This window comes from Hemitrygon akajei, chromosome 11 (genome assembly GCF_048418815.1).
Source record: "Hemitrygon akajei chromosome 11, sHemAka1.3, whole genome shotgun sequence".
Lineage (NCBI taxonomy): Eukaryota > Metazoa > Chordata > Chondrichthyes > Myliobatiformes > Dasyatidae > Hemitrygon > Hemitrygon akajei.
Window position 1 is genome coordinate 20,329,121 of NC_133134.1, and position 16,908 is coordinate 20,346,028.

General features: G+C 41.8%; 1 protein-coding gene across 3 annotated transcripts in view; it reads right to left on the reverse strand.

The window, feature by feature from the left end:
- grin2aa (glutamate receptor, ionotropic, N-methyl D-aspartate 2A, a) overlaps nt 1-16,908 on the reverse strand; it is a 295,273-nt gene that overhangs the window by 52,809 nt on the left and 225,556 nt on the right. For all 3 annotated transcript variants that reach the window (XM_073060333.1, XM_073060332.1, XM_073060331.1), the window contains exon 10: nt 15,773-15,933. In XM_073060333.1, coding sequence (XP_072916434.1) covers nt 15,773-15,933 — 161 coding nt within the window. The remainder of the gene's footprint in view (nt 1-15,772; nt 15,934-16,908) is intronic.

The following is a 16,908-nucleotide window of genomic DNA, read 5'->3' on the forward strand; positions in this document are numbered from 1 at the left end:
TTCAAAAGCTGGAGAAGAAAGTGCCTCTCTTGCTGCATTTAATAATTAACAACTAATATTATACATTTTCTATCATGGAACTTGCTCATAACTTTCCCCATTGAATAGATAATAATCCTAATGATTTAGTTATTAGCCAACGTCGTAAGCAAGGGGACATTAATGTTAATGCTTGTAAAGGGTATTAAGAGATGTGGGTCCTTGGCAATCAATGGAGTTACATTACAGATGGCCCTCATTCTACCTCATTGATAGATAGATTTGAGTGACTCCTGTTTCAATTTTCATCATTCCAGAACGCAAAACTTTAATTACTTTTGGATGTAAATCTGAATTTTAATAAAAAAACATGCCAGAATAAATTCAGTCTCCGATGTACACTAAACTTGCATTGCAATAGGTAAGAATAATTGAGATAGGACTTCAGAAGCAAGGTTTAAGTCAGATACATATCACATCACATATCCGGAATATGCAGTAATGGATCAATTTCCACTTCGATATACTCAGTGTCCACTTCATTGGGTGCATCTGTACACCTGTTCACCTGTAAACCTGATATCTAATCAGCCAATCATGTGGCTGGAACTCAATGTATAAAAGCATGCAGACATGGTCAAGAGGTTCAGCTATTGTTCAGACCAAACATCAGAATGGGGAAGAAATGTGATCGAAGTGACGTTGACTGCAGAATGATCATTGCTGTCAGACGGGGCGATGTGCCTATCTCAGAAACTGCTGATTTCCTGGGATTTTCACACATAACTCTCTCTAGAATTTACAGGGAGTGGTGTGAAAGCCAAAAACATACATCCAGTGAGCAGTTTTTCCGTGGATGAAATGAGAATGGCCAGACTGGTTCTTGCTGGCAGGAAGGCAGCAGTAACTCAAACATCCATGCGTTACTACAGTGGTGTGAAGCAGAACATTTCTGAATGTAGAAACCTTGAAGCTGATGGGCTACAGCAGCAGAAGACCACAAACATGCACGCAGTGGCCACTTTATTAGGTACAGGAGGTACTGAATGAAGTGGCCACCAAGTGTATGCTTCAATTTGAGTCTGATTTAGATCAATTAATTCCTGAAATTTTGAAATGGCTCGTAGCTAGCAATTGCAATTATTTCAAGAAGGTTTCTCCTTATTGCTTCCTATGCTTAGGTTGGTGAAAAGGTGAAGATCTTTTGGTGAAACGACACAGTGCTCTCTTCAACCCTTGAGAAATTGAATGAGACAGAAATGAACAAAAGAAAGAATATTCCCACAGGCGACAGGTAACAGAGAGGCTGAGTAAAAATAAAATCATTGATGTGTCATCAAGGAGAGATGAGAAGATGAGTCTAAGGAAAGGACATAAATTCAGGAGAGGCAGACAACAACTATAATGTAGCTGGAGTCAGTGACTAGAGAAGAAAATTAAAACAAGCAAATGGAACTTGAGCAAAAAGATAAATCTGAAGACAACAGAGACAAGTCAGACGACAGACTGAATCAATATTTGGGCACAAAGTGATTCTAGAAACAAATAACGGTGGGATTGGAGCTATGGTATGAGACAGAGAGAAATAGCAAAACAATAGAAATTAAAATAGGTCTCTAAGTTCAAAGTAAAATTTATTATTAAACTACATAAATGCCACCATATACTACTCTGCAATTCATTTTCTTGCAGACATTTACAGTAGCACAATGAAATTCAATAGAATCAATGAAAAACTACACACAAAGACTGGCAAGCAACCGATGTGCAAAAGAAGACAAACTGTGCAAATTCAAAATAAACAAATAATAATAATAATTTAAATAAATAAGTACTGAGAACATGAGTTGCAGAGTCTTTGAAAGTGAGTCCATAGGTTGTGTTCAGTGATCAGTTCAGTGTTGAGGTGAGTGAAGTTATCCACGCTGGTTCAGGAGCCTGGTGGTTGAAGGGTAACATCTGTTTCTGAACATGAATCAAAAGAGTACATACGCGATGCTGAAAGAACTCAGCAGGTCAGGCAGCATCTGTGAGAAAAGAGTAGCCAACGTTTCGGGCCGAGACCCTTCATCAGGAATGGGGGCGGAAGAGAGGGCCGAAGCCCAGTAATAGAGATAGGGGAGGGGGAAGGGCTAGAGGCGCCAGGTGGAGAACCAATCAGAGGAAGGATAAAAGAGGGAGGGGATAAGCATGAAAGAGATAAAGGAGCAGAAAGTTGAAAGGGGAGAGGGGCAGAGAGGGACCTAGGATAGGGGGAGGGGGAGGGAATTACCGGAAATTGGAGAATTCAATGTTCATACCACCAGGCTGGAGGCTACCCAGACAGTATGTGAGGTGTTGCTCCTCCAACCTGAGCTTGGCCTCATCATGGCAGGAAAGGAGGCCATGTATGGACATATCTAGATGGGAATGAGAGGCAGAGTTGAAGTGGGTGGCAACCGGGAGATCCTGTCTATTGTGACGTACGGAGCGGAGGTGCTCGACAAAGTGGTCCCCCAATCTGCGTCGGGTCTCGCCGATGTAGAGGAGGCCGCACCGGGAGCACCGGATGCAATTGACGACTCCAGCAGACTCGCAGGTGAAGTGTTGCCTCACCTGGAAGGACTGTCTGGGGCCTGGAATGGTGGTAAGGGGGGAGGTGTGGGGACAGGTGTAGCATTTGCACTTACAGGGATAAGTGCCGGGTGGGAGTTCTGTGGGGAGGGATGTGTGGACCAGTTAGTCGCGGAAGGAACGATCCCTGCGAAAAGCTGAGAGGGGTAGGGAGGGAAAGATGTGCTGGGTGGTGGGGTCCTGTTGAAGATGGCGGAAGTTGCGGAAATCAAAAGAGATTGCTGTAGACAAGATGTGAGCAAAGAGACAGAGAAACAAACAAGCACACGGAAAATGCTGGAGGAACTCAGCAGGTCAGGCAGCAGCTATGGAGATGAGACTCAGATCTGCAAAGACTAACAAAAGGGAGAGAGGCGATATAAAAAATACATAGCTGATGGCGAAAGACAGGCAGAAACAAGCAGAGAGGGAAGAGGGCAACAAAACCCTGTGAGATAGGTAGACACCTGGTGCAAAGTCGGAGCTGCACCTTAGTCAATCGCAAACATGCATTGTTTGTTTAGCATGTTGTCAGAGCTGTCTGGTCCTAAGCTCAACACGGCAATGCCACAGCCTGTTTGGTAACTGTAGAAGACTGAGCAATTTCTTCACTTGTGTGGAGTTTTCATGCTCTTCTGGTGACCGTCAGGGTTTCCCCAAGGTGCTCGAATTTCCCACAGGCACATAAGTTAATGGGTTAATTGACCACCAATTGCCCCCTGTGTGGGTGGATAATGGCTGAATCAGCAGGGGTGTTAGTGGGCAAGGAAGAGAGAATAGGGTGTAGGGAAATACGTGGGGGTCTGGGATCACTTTAAGAACAAGCAGAGAGAGAACTAGCCCCTATGTCTTAAGAGACCCTCAATTGTTGCTGATTTCCACTACTATGTGAAAAATGTTCATAAAGAACAAATAAGATTCTATGATGACTGACACAATAGATAAATGATAGTTAATTAATTAATGATATTGAATAGGGTCATTTGGTTTGAGCTAAATCTCAAGACTGTTGATGGATGCTGTCTAGAGAAAGCAGTATTATTTAACTGATTACACAATCAAGCTCTCCCATCAAGCATAGGCAGGGCAATTGTGTGCATATAGCCTGCAGTTTTTATGAAAATTAGCAGTTGGAGAATCAAATGATGGTCTCTGATTTCCCAACTTAAAGAACATGCTGGGAGAACATGTGCTTGAAAATGCACTCACTGAAAAAGTCTTCCTAAGTATTTGACTGTTTACGCTTCTTGTTTACTCTCTCACTAATTTCAGCTCACAGGCTTCTGAAGACTTTTGCTAGATATTGTTTAAAACTTAATTATCAAGACCGTAAGACATAAGAGCAGAATTAGGCCATTCAATCGTGGCTGATCCTTTTTTTCTATCTCTTCCTCATCTCCAGTTCCTGGTCTTCTCCTTTGATGCTATGTCTAATCAAGAACCTGTCAGTCTCTGCCTTAAATACACCTAACGACCTGGCCTCCACAGCTGTATGTGGCAACAAATTCCACAAATTCACCACCCTTTGGCTAAAGAAATTTCTCTGCATCTGTTTTGAAAGGGTGCCCCTCTATCCTGAGGCTATGCCCTCTTGTCCCAGACTCTCCTACCATGAGAAACATCCTTTCCACATCTACTCTGTCTAGGTCTTTCAATATTCAAAAGGTTTCAATGAGATCCCCCCCTCATCCTTCTGAATTCCAGTGAGTACAGACCCAGAGCATTCAAACGTTCTTCGTATGATAACCCTTTCATTCCTGGAATCATCCTTGTGAACCTCCTCTGGACCCTCTCCAACATCAGTACATCATTTCTAAGATGAGGGGCCCAAAACTGTTCACAATACTCAAGGTGAGGCCTCACCAGTGCCTTATAAAGTCACAGCATCACATCCTTGTTCTTGTATTCCAGACCTCTTGAAATGAATGCTAACATGGCATTTGTCTTCCTCACCACCGACTCAATCTGCAAATTAACCTTCAGGGTGTTCTGCACAAGGACTCCCAAGTCCCTCTGCATCTCAGATTTCCTAGATTTTCTCCCCGTTTAGAAAATAGTCCACACATTTATTTCTACTACCAAAATGCATGGCCATGCATTTTCCAACATTGCATCTCACTTGCCATTTTCTTGCCCATTCTCCTAATCTGTCTAAGTCCTTCTGCATCTTACCTATTTCCTCAACACTACCTGCTCCTCCACCAATCTTCGTATCATCTGCAAACTTGGCAACAAAGCCATCAATTCCATCATCTAAATCATTTATATACAGCATAAAAAGAAGTGGTCCCAACAGCGACCCCTGCCGAACACCACTAGTCACTGGCAGCCAACTAGAAAAGGATCCTTCTATTCCCACTCACTGCCTCCTACTAACCAGCCAATGCTCTAACCATGTTAGTAACTTTCCTGTAATACCATGGGTTCTTAACTTGGTAAGCAGCCTCATGTGTGGCACCTTGTCAAAGGCTTTCTGAAAGTCCAAATATACAACATCCACTACATCTCCTTTATCTATACTACTTGTAATCTCCTCAAAGAATTCCAACAGGTTCCTCAGACAGAATTTTCCCTGAAGGAAACCATGCTGACTTTGTATTATCTTGTCCTGTATCACCAAGTACTCCATCACCTCCTTAACAACTGGCTCTAACATCTCCCCAACCACTGAGGTCAGGCTAACTGGTCTATAATTTCCTTTCTGCTGCCTTCCTCCCTTCTTAATGAGCGGAGTAACATTTTCCCTTATTCCACTGAAATACTGCTACGTCAGACTTTACTTTCTCCCTATCAGATTTCAAGTTGAACTCAATCATATTGTGATCACTGGTTCCTAAGGATTCTTTTACCTTAAGCTCCCTAATCACCTCCGGTTCATTACATAGCACCCAATCCAGTATAGCTGATCCCCTAATAGGCTCAACAACAAACTGCTCTAAAAAGCCATCTCTTAGGCATTCAACAAACTCACTCTCTTGAGAGCCATTACCAACCTGATTTTCCCAATCTGATTTACTTAATGGTTTAATCTGATTTAAGTTACCATGGACCACAAAATTTTTGGTCATTGAGAGGATGTTACAACCAAGATCAATCCTATCTCACATCCACACGTCATCTACAACAAGCAATAACAGGGCGAGGAGAGCACACACAAATCTACATTGAGGAATCAGCAATGGAAAGGGTGAATAGTTTCAAGTTCCTGGACATTAGTACGTCAGAGGATCTGTCCTGGGCCCAGTATATTGATGCAATCACAGCAGAAGCTCTACAGAAGTCTTAGACATCCTAGCTGGAGTATACACACCAGACTGGATGCCTAAGGCTTTTGCACAGTACTGTAGTAATTTTATGTATTGCACTGTATTGTCGCTGCTGCAAAAAAAAACAAATTTCATGCCGTATGTGAGTGATGATAAACCTGATTCTGATATGGGTCTCTGTTGTGGACTGAGAGTGGGAAGGAGGCAGAGAGAAGGAAACCATGGATGGGAAAAGGGGAAGGGTGAGGGGAGGGAGGAGGAAGCACCAGAGAAACGTTCTGTAATGATCACTTTACCCATTGTTTTGGGAATCAAACAGCCTTGCCTGGTGTCTCAAGACTGGGTGTGTTTGCACTCGCACCACCCCGTGCCCCTGGCACTCCTTCTCTACCACCTGTCCCAAACCCCTCTTGTGGCGTTCCACCATTATCATTCTCAACATCCTTTGCTCCTGCTAGATTTTCAAACTCGGTCTTCGCTCCACATTGATAAATTCAGAACTATGAAAAAGTCTTAGGCACCCTAGCTGCATAGATGTGCCCAAGTTCAAGAGTTTCGCACAGTACTGTATTTCTTTAGGAAATTGTTGGGATTTGGTATGTCACCGAAGCCGCTTGCAAATTTCTACAGATGTATAGTGGAGGTCATTCGAACTGGTTGCATCACCAACTGGTATGGAGGCACCAGTGCACAGGATTGTAAGAGGCTTCAAAGAATTGTAGACTCAACCAGCTCCAACACGAGCGCAACTCTCTCCAGCATCCAGGCCATCTTCCAAAGGCCATGCTTGGAGCAGACAGCTTCCATCATGCGGAACACTCCTACCAGCAGGAAGAGATCCAGCAGCTGAAGATACACACTCAAGATTTTAGTGTCAGTTTATTCCCCTCTGCTAATAGATTTCTGAATGGTCCACACACCAAAAAGCACAACCTAGCTGTTTCTCTCTTGCACTATTAACCTATTTATTTTGTTGTAAATTACAGCAATTCGTTATGCCTCCACTGCAGTGCTGCTGCAAAGTATCGAATTTCATGACTTCCCTCAGTGAGAATAAACCTGATTTTCATTCTGATCCTGAACAGTAGCTGAATGAACAAAAAAATGGTGATCTTTCCAAACTTAGTGGAATAAACCTACTGACTGATAACTGTTCGGGTGAAAATCAACACCCTGTTCATAGGTTAGCTGGTAATAGTAATTTTTATTAACCCTATTTTACAAATGGATTTTTAGATATTCCATTTTAATTTAATGTTAATTAAAGAGACAGAATATACTCTACGGTCAGTTTAAGCTCTTTACTCAGGCCAATACATCAAGTAGCTATGCAGCTAGACTGATATCAAGCAGTAATTTTAGGGCCCAACTGGTCTCCAAAGAACGAGATGGGATGATCTTTCTCCACAGCGCTCTGCAGGTCCCCATGAACAGTGTAAGTACTTAAAGTTATTAAAGATTTCAGTCCTTGCCACTTAATTAATAATCTATGATGTAATGCACTTGAATACTGGCCAGGAAGATGAAACCATAGTTTTGTTCTGTAAAGAGCAAATACACAAAATGAAGGCTATTTCTCTTTCCCCTTTACATTGGAATTCATAGTGAAGATTTAACAGCTCCAAAGTATTAAAAATGCGTCTAACAGAGAAAATAAGTGTATATAACTGTGGGTGCTGCATTTGATCAGCTGGACAATACCACATCCTGATAGATGACTTAAGTGACCATTGTGATTTATGTGCTGCAACATTTCGCTGCACTCTGGGGCCAAATTGGAGCCCACAGCATGGAACAGCACTGCAGGCTATCTCAAGAATAACAGCAGCTGCTACCAGTCCATGCTCGCTCATTGTAAAATGCCACATTAGCTAGTCATCCCTTGCTCTTCCACGTGCAAGGCCACTATCATGTAGTGCAGAATAAATCTAAACATAATTTTTTATGATAAGGAAGATTTAAATGGAATGGGTTTAAGATGTGATAATATATAATGGACAATGGCCTATATCCCTTCCCTGTACCTCTGCTCTAAGCTTCCAGGATAAATTCATCCTATAAGGCTTGGGATATGTTAACCTTTTCCTTGTGGTGGGGGGGGGGGGGTTACGCAGAAAAAAGTATCAAAGGGCAGGTGCCAACGTGACAGTACTTACGAATGCATTCACCATTTTCACTTTGAACAGGGGTTCCCAACCTGGGTTCCACGGACACCTTGGTTAATGGTAGGGGTCCATGGCATAATAAAAGTTGAGAACCCCTGATATTGAGGCTTCTACAACAATGAGTGTGCCTGAGGATAAACCAGGAGATTTCTTGAAGGCTGGAACTGTGAAGTTTAGGACAAGTAATCCAATGTCATACAAGAAGTTAGTGAACATTTTCCACCAGTGAGAAATGGCACGAGGTCTCCTGACTTCTCCTTCCTGAAGTCAATAATTGGTTTTATTGCTGGTGAGTGAAAGGCTGGTAATGTGGCACACCACAACTAGGTGTTCTACCTCACTCCTGTGCACAGACCTTTCTCCTAGAGAAAGTGAATCAAAGACTAGAAGGTATAGGTTTAGGGTGAAGGGGAATGATGGAATAGGAATCTGAGGGGCAACTTCTTCAAAGCGTAGTGAGCATGTGGAATGAGCTGCCAGAGGGAATGGTAGAGGTGGGTCCAATTACAACTTTTAAACGACAGTGGACTGGTACATCATCGGAAAAGTTTAGAGGGATATAGGGTCAAAGCTGGCAAATGGGACGAGGCTGGACTGACATCAGAGTCAGCCTGGATGAGTTGGACTGAGTGGCCTGTGTCTGTGCTGTATTACTCCATGTTGAGGCAGAATTTACTGGAGTACATTCCAGTTTCCTATCTCAGGAATTCATGACTGTGACTGGTGAAGTGGGTTGTGTGGATTGTGAGAGGGGAAAGTGAAAAGGAGGAAGTGGTTAGACACAGTATTCTGACAATTATACTGTAGTACAGATTTGATGAACCAGTGAATTTATTCCTGCCTGTCGCTAGTCAATTTTCCTTTGACAAACTTCTATAGATGAGAAGTGGAGAGTATATTGACTGGCTGCATCACAGCCTGGTATGGGAGCGCAAATGCCTTTGAATGGAAAGTCCTACAAAATGTAGTGCATTCTGCCCAGCACATCACAGGCAAAGTCCTCCCAATTGTTGAGCACATCTACATGAAATGCTGTTGTAGGAAAGCAGCATCTATCATCAGAGATCTCCACCACCCAGGCCATGCTCTGTTGACTCTGCTCCCATCAGGTAAAAGGTACAAGAGCCTCAGGACTCACACCACCAGGTTCAGGAAGTTACTACCTGACAACCATCAGGCTCTTGAATAAAAGGGGATAACTACACTCACTTAGCCCATCATTGAGATGTTTCCCACAACCAATGATCTCACTTTAAGAACTCTTTATCTCATGTTCTCGTTATTTATTGCTATCTACTTATATTTGCATTTGCATAGTTTGTTGTCTTCTGCACTCGGGTTGATCTTTCATTGATCCTGTTATAGTTACTGTTTTATAGATTTGCTGAGTATGCCCACAGGAAAATGAATCTCAGGATTGTATGTGGTGACATCTATGTACTTTGATAATAAAATTTACTTTGAATTTTAATGAAACTCCATTTGTCAGATTTTTTTTCCTGCTTAGCAATCTATATCTCTCTGTATGCCTCATTCATAACTTTTATTTACCCTGTGTGCCAACAGCAGAATTAGAAACCTTATCTTTGGTACCTTGATCCAAATCACCTACGGTATATAAATTGCAAGATGTTAAGCTCCCATCCTCAATCCCTGGAGCATGTCACTCATTAAGTCTTGCCAACCAGAGAAAGACGTATTTATGCCTACTTTCTGTGTTCTGTTAGCCAGCCAATCTTCTCTCCACACCAAAATGTTGCCTCCTACACTGTAAACTGTTATTTTCTACAATAACCTTTGCTGAGGAATCTTCTCAATTGCCTTCTGGAAATTTAAGTATGATACATCCCCTAGTTCCTTTCATCCAGAGCATAAGGAAGGGATAAAGAACATCACAGCACTGAAATCGAGTTTATTTTAATCATCGTCTTTTTTGTTGATGGGGGGAGAAATGAAATGTATGGAGGAAGAAAATTTTCATGAACCCTATCGAGAGATAATTGAAGAATGCAACTTCAGTGACTTGAGTTTTGTTTTAATGACTGGCGTTGCCTATATGGAGTCTGCATGTTCTCCCTGTGACTGCATGGGATTCCTGCCATGTCCCAAGGACATGCAGTAGCTTAAGTGGTTCATGTGAATAACCCCCAACAGAAACAGGAGACGGCAGGTAGGATGTGTGCTAAATTATAAGTGCCAGAAAAGTAAGTGGGGGAATGGAACTGGTGAGAATGAGCTGAGTATTTGCATAGACTTGGTGGGTGAACAGCTTGTATATACTAAGAAAACATATGAAAAGTATAAGGAACCTAGAAAATGCAAAATGAATCAGTGATGCACAAGCCAGCCCTGTACAAACTGCCAGAATTAAATTCTATCAAGTGCAAAGACCTAGCACTGTGTGCCACCTAATGACAGAGATCTTGCTTCACCCTTTGAGAGCTGCATCGTTCACAGGCCATGACTGTGCAGCGGAGTTTTGTGTGAGCGGCTGTAAAACGAGTGATGTGCTGTGTTTGACGCCACTCTGCATGTCTTGCATCTTCCATGCACGAGTGCGTCAAGCACGCTGCAGACATGGCTCTAAATACTTACATAACCCAACCGGCAAACAATGTCAACAATAACATTTGGCAATCAGGACTTTTAAAATATTATATGAGACAATCCAAATAAAACATTTTACTATTTTAGACATCAGCAAATAAGGTGAAACGGGGTTACTGCAGGAAAGTGGCTCTGAGGTAAATAATCTTTTTGAACGGTGGAGCAGGCACAAAAGGCTGAACCCGATTTCCTATGGCTTTAGAGAGATTCATTCATCACATGTACATCGAGATGTCCAGTGAAATGTTTGCATTAACAGCCAGCACAGCCTAGGAATGTGCTGGGGGCAGCCCATGAGTATCACCACAGATTCCGGAGCCAGCATAGCATGCCCACGGTGTTTGGCAGACCAACAAAGAACACAACAAGTAACCAGAAAGAACAGCAATCTTTAAGCCACACGCTGCACACCACATTCAAAGAATAGATCGCTGTCACAGAGGCTGCATTGAAAGACAAGGCAGGAATATAATTTTCCCCATCAAAAGCAAATGGTAGATGCCTGCAAGGATTCCTAATCACCACAAATGCTATATCACCTTGTTATGGAAATATTCCGGCTAAGGAGGTCTGTGGTCGCCAGTTGTTAACTGGCTCCAGTAGTCAAACAACTGTTGGAAGGGGTCGAGGAATAAAATCAGAGATCTGCTGTCCTTAGAATTACATAATGCTGCTTGGTTGTCAGCTAGTCAATGGCTCTGTAAAATATATGGCTTCTGCTCCTGGGAAAGGATAAGAAAGCAGATTTTGTGTGTGATTCAGAGCCTCATAGTTTATGCAACCACCTGCCAGGCTTTGCAGGGGCTCAGTCAACTATGAAGTTCCACACTTCAACCAGCATCACAGCTTGACTGTTCTCACACACAAGCCCAAAATCAAGTACCAATTAATTGGGAATAATGGCTGGGATTTTCCAGTGAAATGCCAGCACTTACTGATGTAACTGTCAGGGCGTGCTGCATTTCTGCACAAGTGAAAATAAATACACAAATCCCAAATTTTCTCATGGAGTATGGAGCATAGAACATTACAGTGCAGTACAGGCCATTCGGCCCGCAATGTTGGGTATCAAACCCTTCCCTGTCACACAGCCCTTCACTTCCCTTCATTTATTGCCTATCGAAGAATCTATTAAATGTCCCAAATATATCTGCCTCTACCATCCCCGAGAGCATGGCCCATATACCCACCACGCTCTGTGGAAAAAACAACTACCTTTGAAATCCCCCTATACTTCCTTTATAAACCTCAGCCAAGAGAGACCATAAGACCATAAGACATAGGAGCAGAAGTAGGCCATTCGGCCTATCAAGTCTGCTCCACCATTCAATCATGGGCTGATCCAATTCTTCCAGTCGTCCTCACTCCCCTGCCTTCTCCCCATACCCTTTAATGTCCTGGCTAATCAAGAACTTAGCTATATACACCCAAAGACTTGTCCCCCACAGTCACTCGTGGCAACAAATTCCACAGATTTACCACACTCCAACTGAAGTAATTTCTCCCCATCTCTGTTCTAAACGGACGGCCTCCAATCCTGAAGTCCTGTCCTCTTGTCCTAGACTCCCCCACCATGGGAAATAACTTTGCCATATCTAATCTGTTCAGGCCAGGTGCAAGTACAGCTATGAAAGAGAGAGGTAAGCAATGCAGCTTAATTTAATCAATTAACTTTAAGTATGTTTTCTTTTCAAAGATAACCAAGACATTTGAAAATATTCAAACTTTTGATAGTTTTGATAGTTAATTCATCTTGGGGCATTTATGTAGGTGGGGCTTCCTATTTATGAGCCAAAGTGTCCGTGTACCATAGAGGCCCGCCATTTGGGATGAAACTGACTGCAGGGACTGCTGAACCCACTCTAGGTAAGTACAGACCAACAGGTAGGAAAGTGGCATGCAGAAGTGTCTGCCAGCTCCCAAGAAATTCTGGGTGGACATAAAGAATCTTCCAAGTTAAATATTACATCCTGAAGAAGGACCTCAGCCCGAAATATCAACTGCTTACTTATTTCCATAGATGCCGCCTGACCTGCAGAGTTCCTCCAGCGTTTTGTGCGTGTTGCTTTGGATTTCCAGCATCTGCAGACTTACTTGTCTCTGTTGCTCTGATGATTCTAAGACCTAATTTACCTCCTGTTGAGAAGTGGTTCAAAACCCAAAAGCACCAAAGCCTGGAGCTAAAAACTGAACATGCTGGTAATATTTAGCAAGTCAGAGAGGTTCTAATAAAAGGTCACCAATCTAAAGCTCTGCTTCTTTCACCACTCACTGGTATTTGGTAGGATTCCACCAGTAAATTAATCCTCTCAATACTTCAGTGACTTTCAGTATTAGCAAGAGATTCAAGTTTGTTTCCATCATACTTTCCAACAGATTTTACAGAAAGTACAAGTCGCAGGCAATCTCCTGAGCCATGGGCAATAAAGGTCTGAGGTATGGGATTGAGTTTATTTTATGAATAAGTGCCTCTTCCTGCCTTTCATATGTCAGTAATTCCAGTGTCAGCACTTATAAAATATGGTGTGCACTCCAACAAGAAATATACACAATTCAAATCTTCCTCGGAAATTTCATATAATCAGCATCTTTTTTAAGCGATGTGCACTTTTCTTTGTCATTCATCTGTTTTTGAAGACAGCAATGTCATTAGCTGCCTCATTACAGACAATCAATCATCAGTGAAAGACCACCTACACTTGAAGGATGAGATTAAGCCCCAATCCCAGATGAGCAATTCCTAGTCCCATCAATGTGGCTTGCATCCTGTGGGAATGTGTAAAGACTACCCTAACTCACATAATGAGTCCCAGCACAGGGTGGAAGTGTCATACCTTGTCCAAACTGATATTGAATGAATATTGAACAATCACTGTAGAATGACACAGCACAGAATTTCTGCTCTTGTTTATGCCCTGGCTACTTTTGAAGGAATAACTCTTTAACCACACTTCGCAGACTTTTCCCCACAACCCTACAAATTTTTGCTTTCCAAGAAGATCTCTTTTGGAACATAGTACGTAATCTGTTTAAGCTATCATTTCAGCATTGCATTATGAATCATAACAACTTTCATATGAAAACTTTCTTCTCATTTCCTCGTTTTTTCTTTGCTGATATACCCCGATTACTGATCTCTATACCTATGAAAGCATTTCATTTTTATTTCTTGATCACTCCCCTTCTCCATCATTCTGAAGACTTTTGTTAACACTGCAGCCTTAAACGTCTCATTTCTAGGCGATCGATTCTCTTGTTTTTTCTTGCAATTATATCCTCACCACACTGGCAAGCATTCACCACGACTCAAAGGGTTATAGTTTCAAATCTTTTCCAGAGACACTGTCAGGGTGTTAGAAGAGTTGTCTTTTGGATGAGATGTTCAACCAAGCCCTCAGATAGAGCTAACACATTCAACTACATCATTATGAAGGACGATGGGGAAAGTTCAACCTGGTGTCCCAATCAGTGTTTCTTCCTCAATTGATATCACTAAAAACAGATGATCTGTTTCATAATATATGTCAATAATCTGGGTGACAGAATTGATGGATTTATGGGCAAGCTTGTGGATGATACAATATTAGGTGGAGGAGCAGATAGCTTTGAGGAACTAAGGAGTCTGCAGGAAGAACTTACACAGAATGGGAAAATGGCCTGAGATTGCTGGAGATTAGAGGAATGAGGGGAGATCTCATTGAAATCTGTCAAATATTGAAAGACCTAGACAGAGTGGATGTGAGGAGGAGGTTTTTTATAGTGGGTGAGCCGAGGACCAGAGGGCATAGCCGCAGACTAGAGGGACGTAGAATTAGAACAGAGATGAAGAGGAATTTTTTTAGCCAAAGGGTGGTGAATCTGTGGAATTCATTACCAAGTCATTGAGAATATTTAAAGCAGAGGTTTATAAGTTCTTGATTAGTCAAGTCACCAAAAATTATGGGGAGAAGGCAGAAGATGATAGTTGAGAGGGATAATAAATCAGCCATGATGGAATGGCAGCTCAGATGATGGGCTGAATGGGTTAATTCGGCTCCTATGTCCTATGGTCTTAAACTCAAGAGATTCTGTAAATGCTGAAAATCCAGAGCTAAGCACACAAAATACTGCAGGAACTCAGCAGGTCAGGCATCATCTATGGAGGGGAATAAATGTTGACTGTTCAGTCACAAATCCTTTAATATTTTGTATCTGATGATCTGGTTAATATGGATGGGTCTTTAAAGGGCCATAACATCTGCAAAGCTAAGAACCAAGAGCTGAGAAGTGAGATTAATCAAGGTCTGTTACTGGGCAGGGTGGACCAATGTGCAAAATGACTCCCTTCTATACTGTAAAACTCAATGATTGTGGGCATGATATGTTGGCACTGGAAGTGCGGGGTCACTTGTACGCTACTGCAGGCTCATCCGTGAGCGTGTAGGTTGTTAACACAAATGACTCATTTCACTACATGTGACAAATAAAGCTGAACTTGTCTTATCTCTTATCTGATCATCAGAATCAGGTTTATTTTCATGTGTCATGAAATTTGTTAACTTAGCAGCAGCAGTTCAATGCAACACATAATATAGAAGAAAAATAAATAAATTACAGCATATGTATATTGAATAGATTAAGAATCATGCAAAAACAGAAATAATTTATATATATTTAAAAAGTGAGATAGCGTTCATAGGTTCCATGTCCATTTAGGAATCAGATGACAGAGGGGAAGAAGCTGTTCTTGAATTGCTGAGTCTGTGCCTTCAGGCTTCTGTATCTACTACCTGATGGTAACAGTGAGAATTACGGTAATATTGCTGTCTGGGAACTTACTGTGTGCAAATTGGTAGATATGTCAACTATCTTAAACTTCAGAAAGTACTCCATTAGCTATAACGATCTGTGGTATAGCCTTGAAGATCTTATGCAAATGTACACCTATTCCTTTTAATACTTCTTGAAAATCTGCACTGTGTTGCCTCCAAAGCCCAGGCATTCTTCCCAAAGCATGAAGCTCAAACTTTTTCCACCTGAGGCCATGCCATTGAACTATAAAGGTTTTACATAACTTCCTGGAGAGATGACATGGATAAACCAAACCTGACCAGTGATTGCTCCTTTGAAGAAAAAGCTTTAAACTATAGTGTGATAAATTAATAAACATCATCGAATACTTACCCAGTCTTCAGGCTAACCAGGGCATCTTGCACTCCTTTTTGGTTGTACTTGGACATATAAGCATGCATATCTGGATAGTTATTTCGTATGTTTCTCTCTGTGCTCCCGTTCGGAACTGTCCCAAATCGAAATGGCGGTGAATGGTCATAAGGCCGCTGAAACTATAAGAAATAGAAAATTCACGGTGAATGGCTTTGTATCACTGTGTAAAAGCCAAAGTGAGCAGCCTTTTACATTCTGAACAGTTTCCAGTATTAAAAACAAAGAGACCCAGAAATTAAAGTGCTTCTGTTGAAGGTTAAGTACTTACATGTGAAGCATTAAAATCTTTTCATATCCCATCGAATCAGCTCTTAAGAATTGGGCATGTCATGTTAGGTGCGCCAAAGGGCCCAAGAGTTGTCTAATTTAATTGAGGAAAGTAACCAGATGATGCAGGGCATAATATCTCAGAAGACAAAAGTGTCTTCCTGCCAGCGATGTGCTTTGAGAGAATTTAATCTATGAATTAAAAGTGGCTTCATTTTACAAGGTTGTTCCAGCTGGGGTTATGGAGTAAAATTTGATCTGTTGTCACTTATCATTAGACCGATTCGTACGGCACAGGCTGGCTTCAAGAAAATTGCCGCTGGAATCAAAGGCGGAAAGCAACAGAGTGCACACTCTTCATCAGTTCAGTCCATTAAATAATGTTCTTCAAATGAATACTCCATTTGGTGTCTGCCTGCTCTTCTTGTCTTCAGGGTACATCAATGCTTGATGACGAATGTGCATCATCATACTGTGATACTTAAACACGCTGTGACTGGTTATCACTGCATTTTTAAGCATTGGCTTCATCACTGTGGATTTCAAACCATAATACATAGGGGCAGAATTAGGCCATTCGGTCCATCGAGTCTGTTCAGCCATTCCATCACAACTAATTGAATAGTTTTTGCCCCGTGTCTCAGTTCAGTCAAGAAGTAGTGCAACGGGTCATTAATCAAATTATCTGTAATTCTAAATCCATTCAAAATAACATGTTGTGTATTAGGGATGTGGCAAAGGCTTTCAATAGTATATTCTTTGGCTTTTTCATTGTCATAATTGGCTATTTTCTGTCATTGTGCTTTGACAAAATATTTTATTCCAGC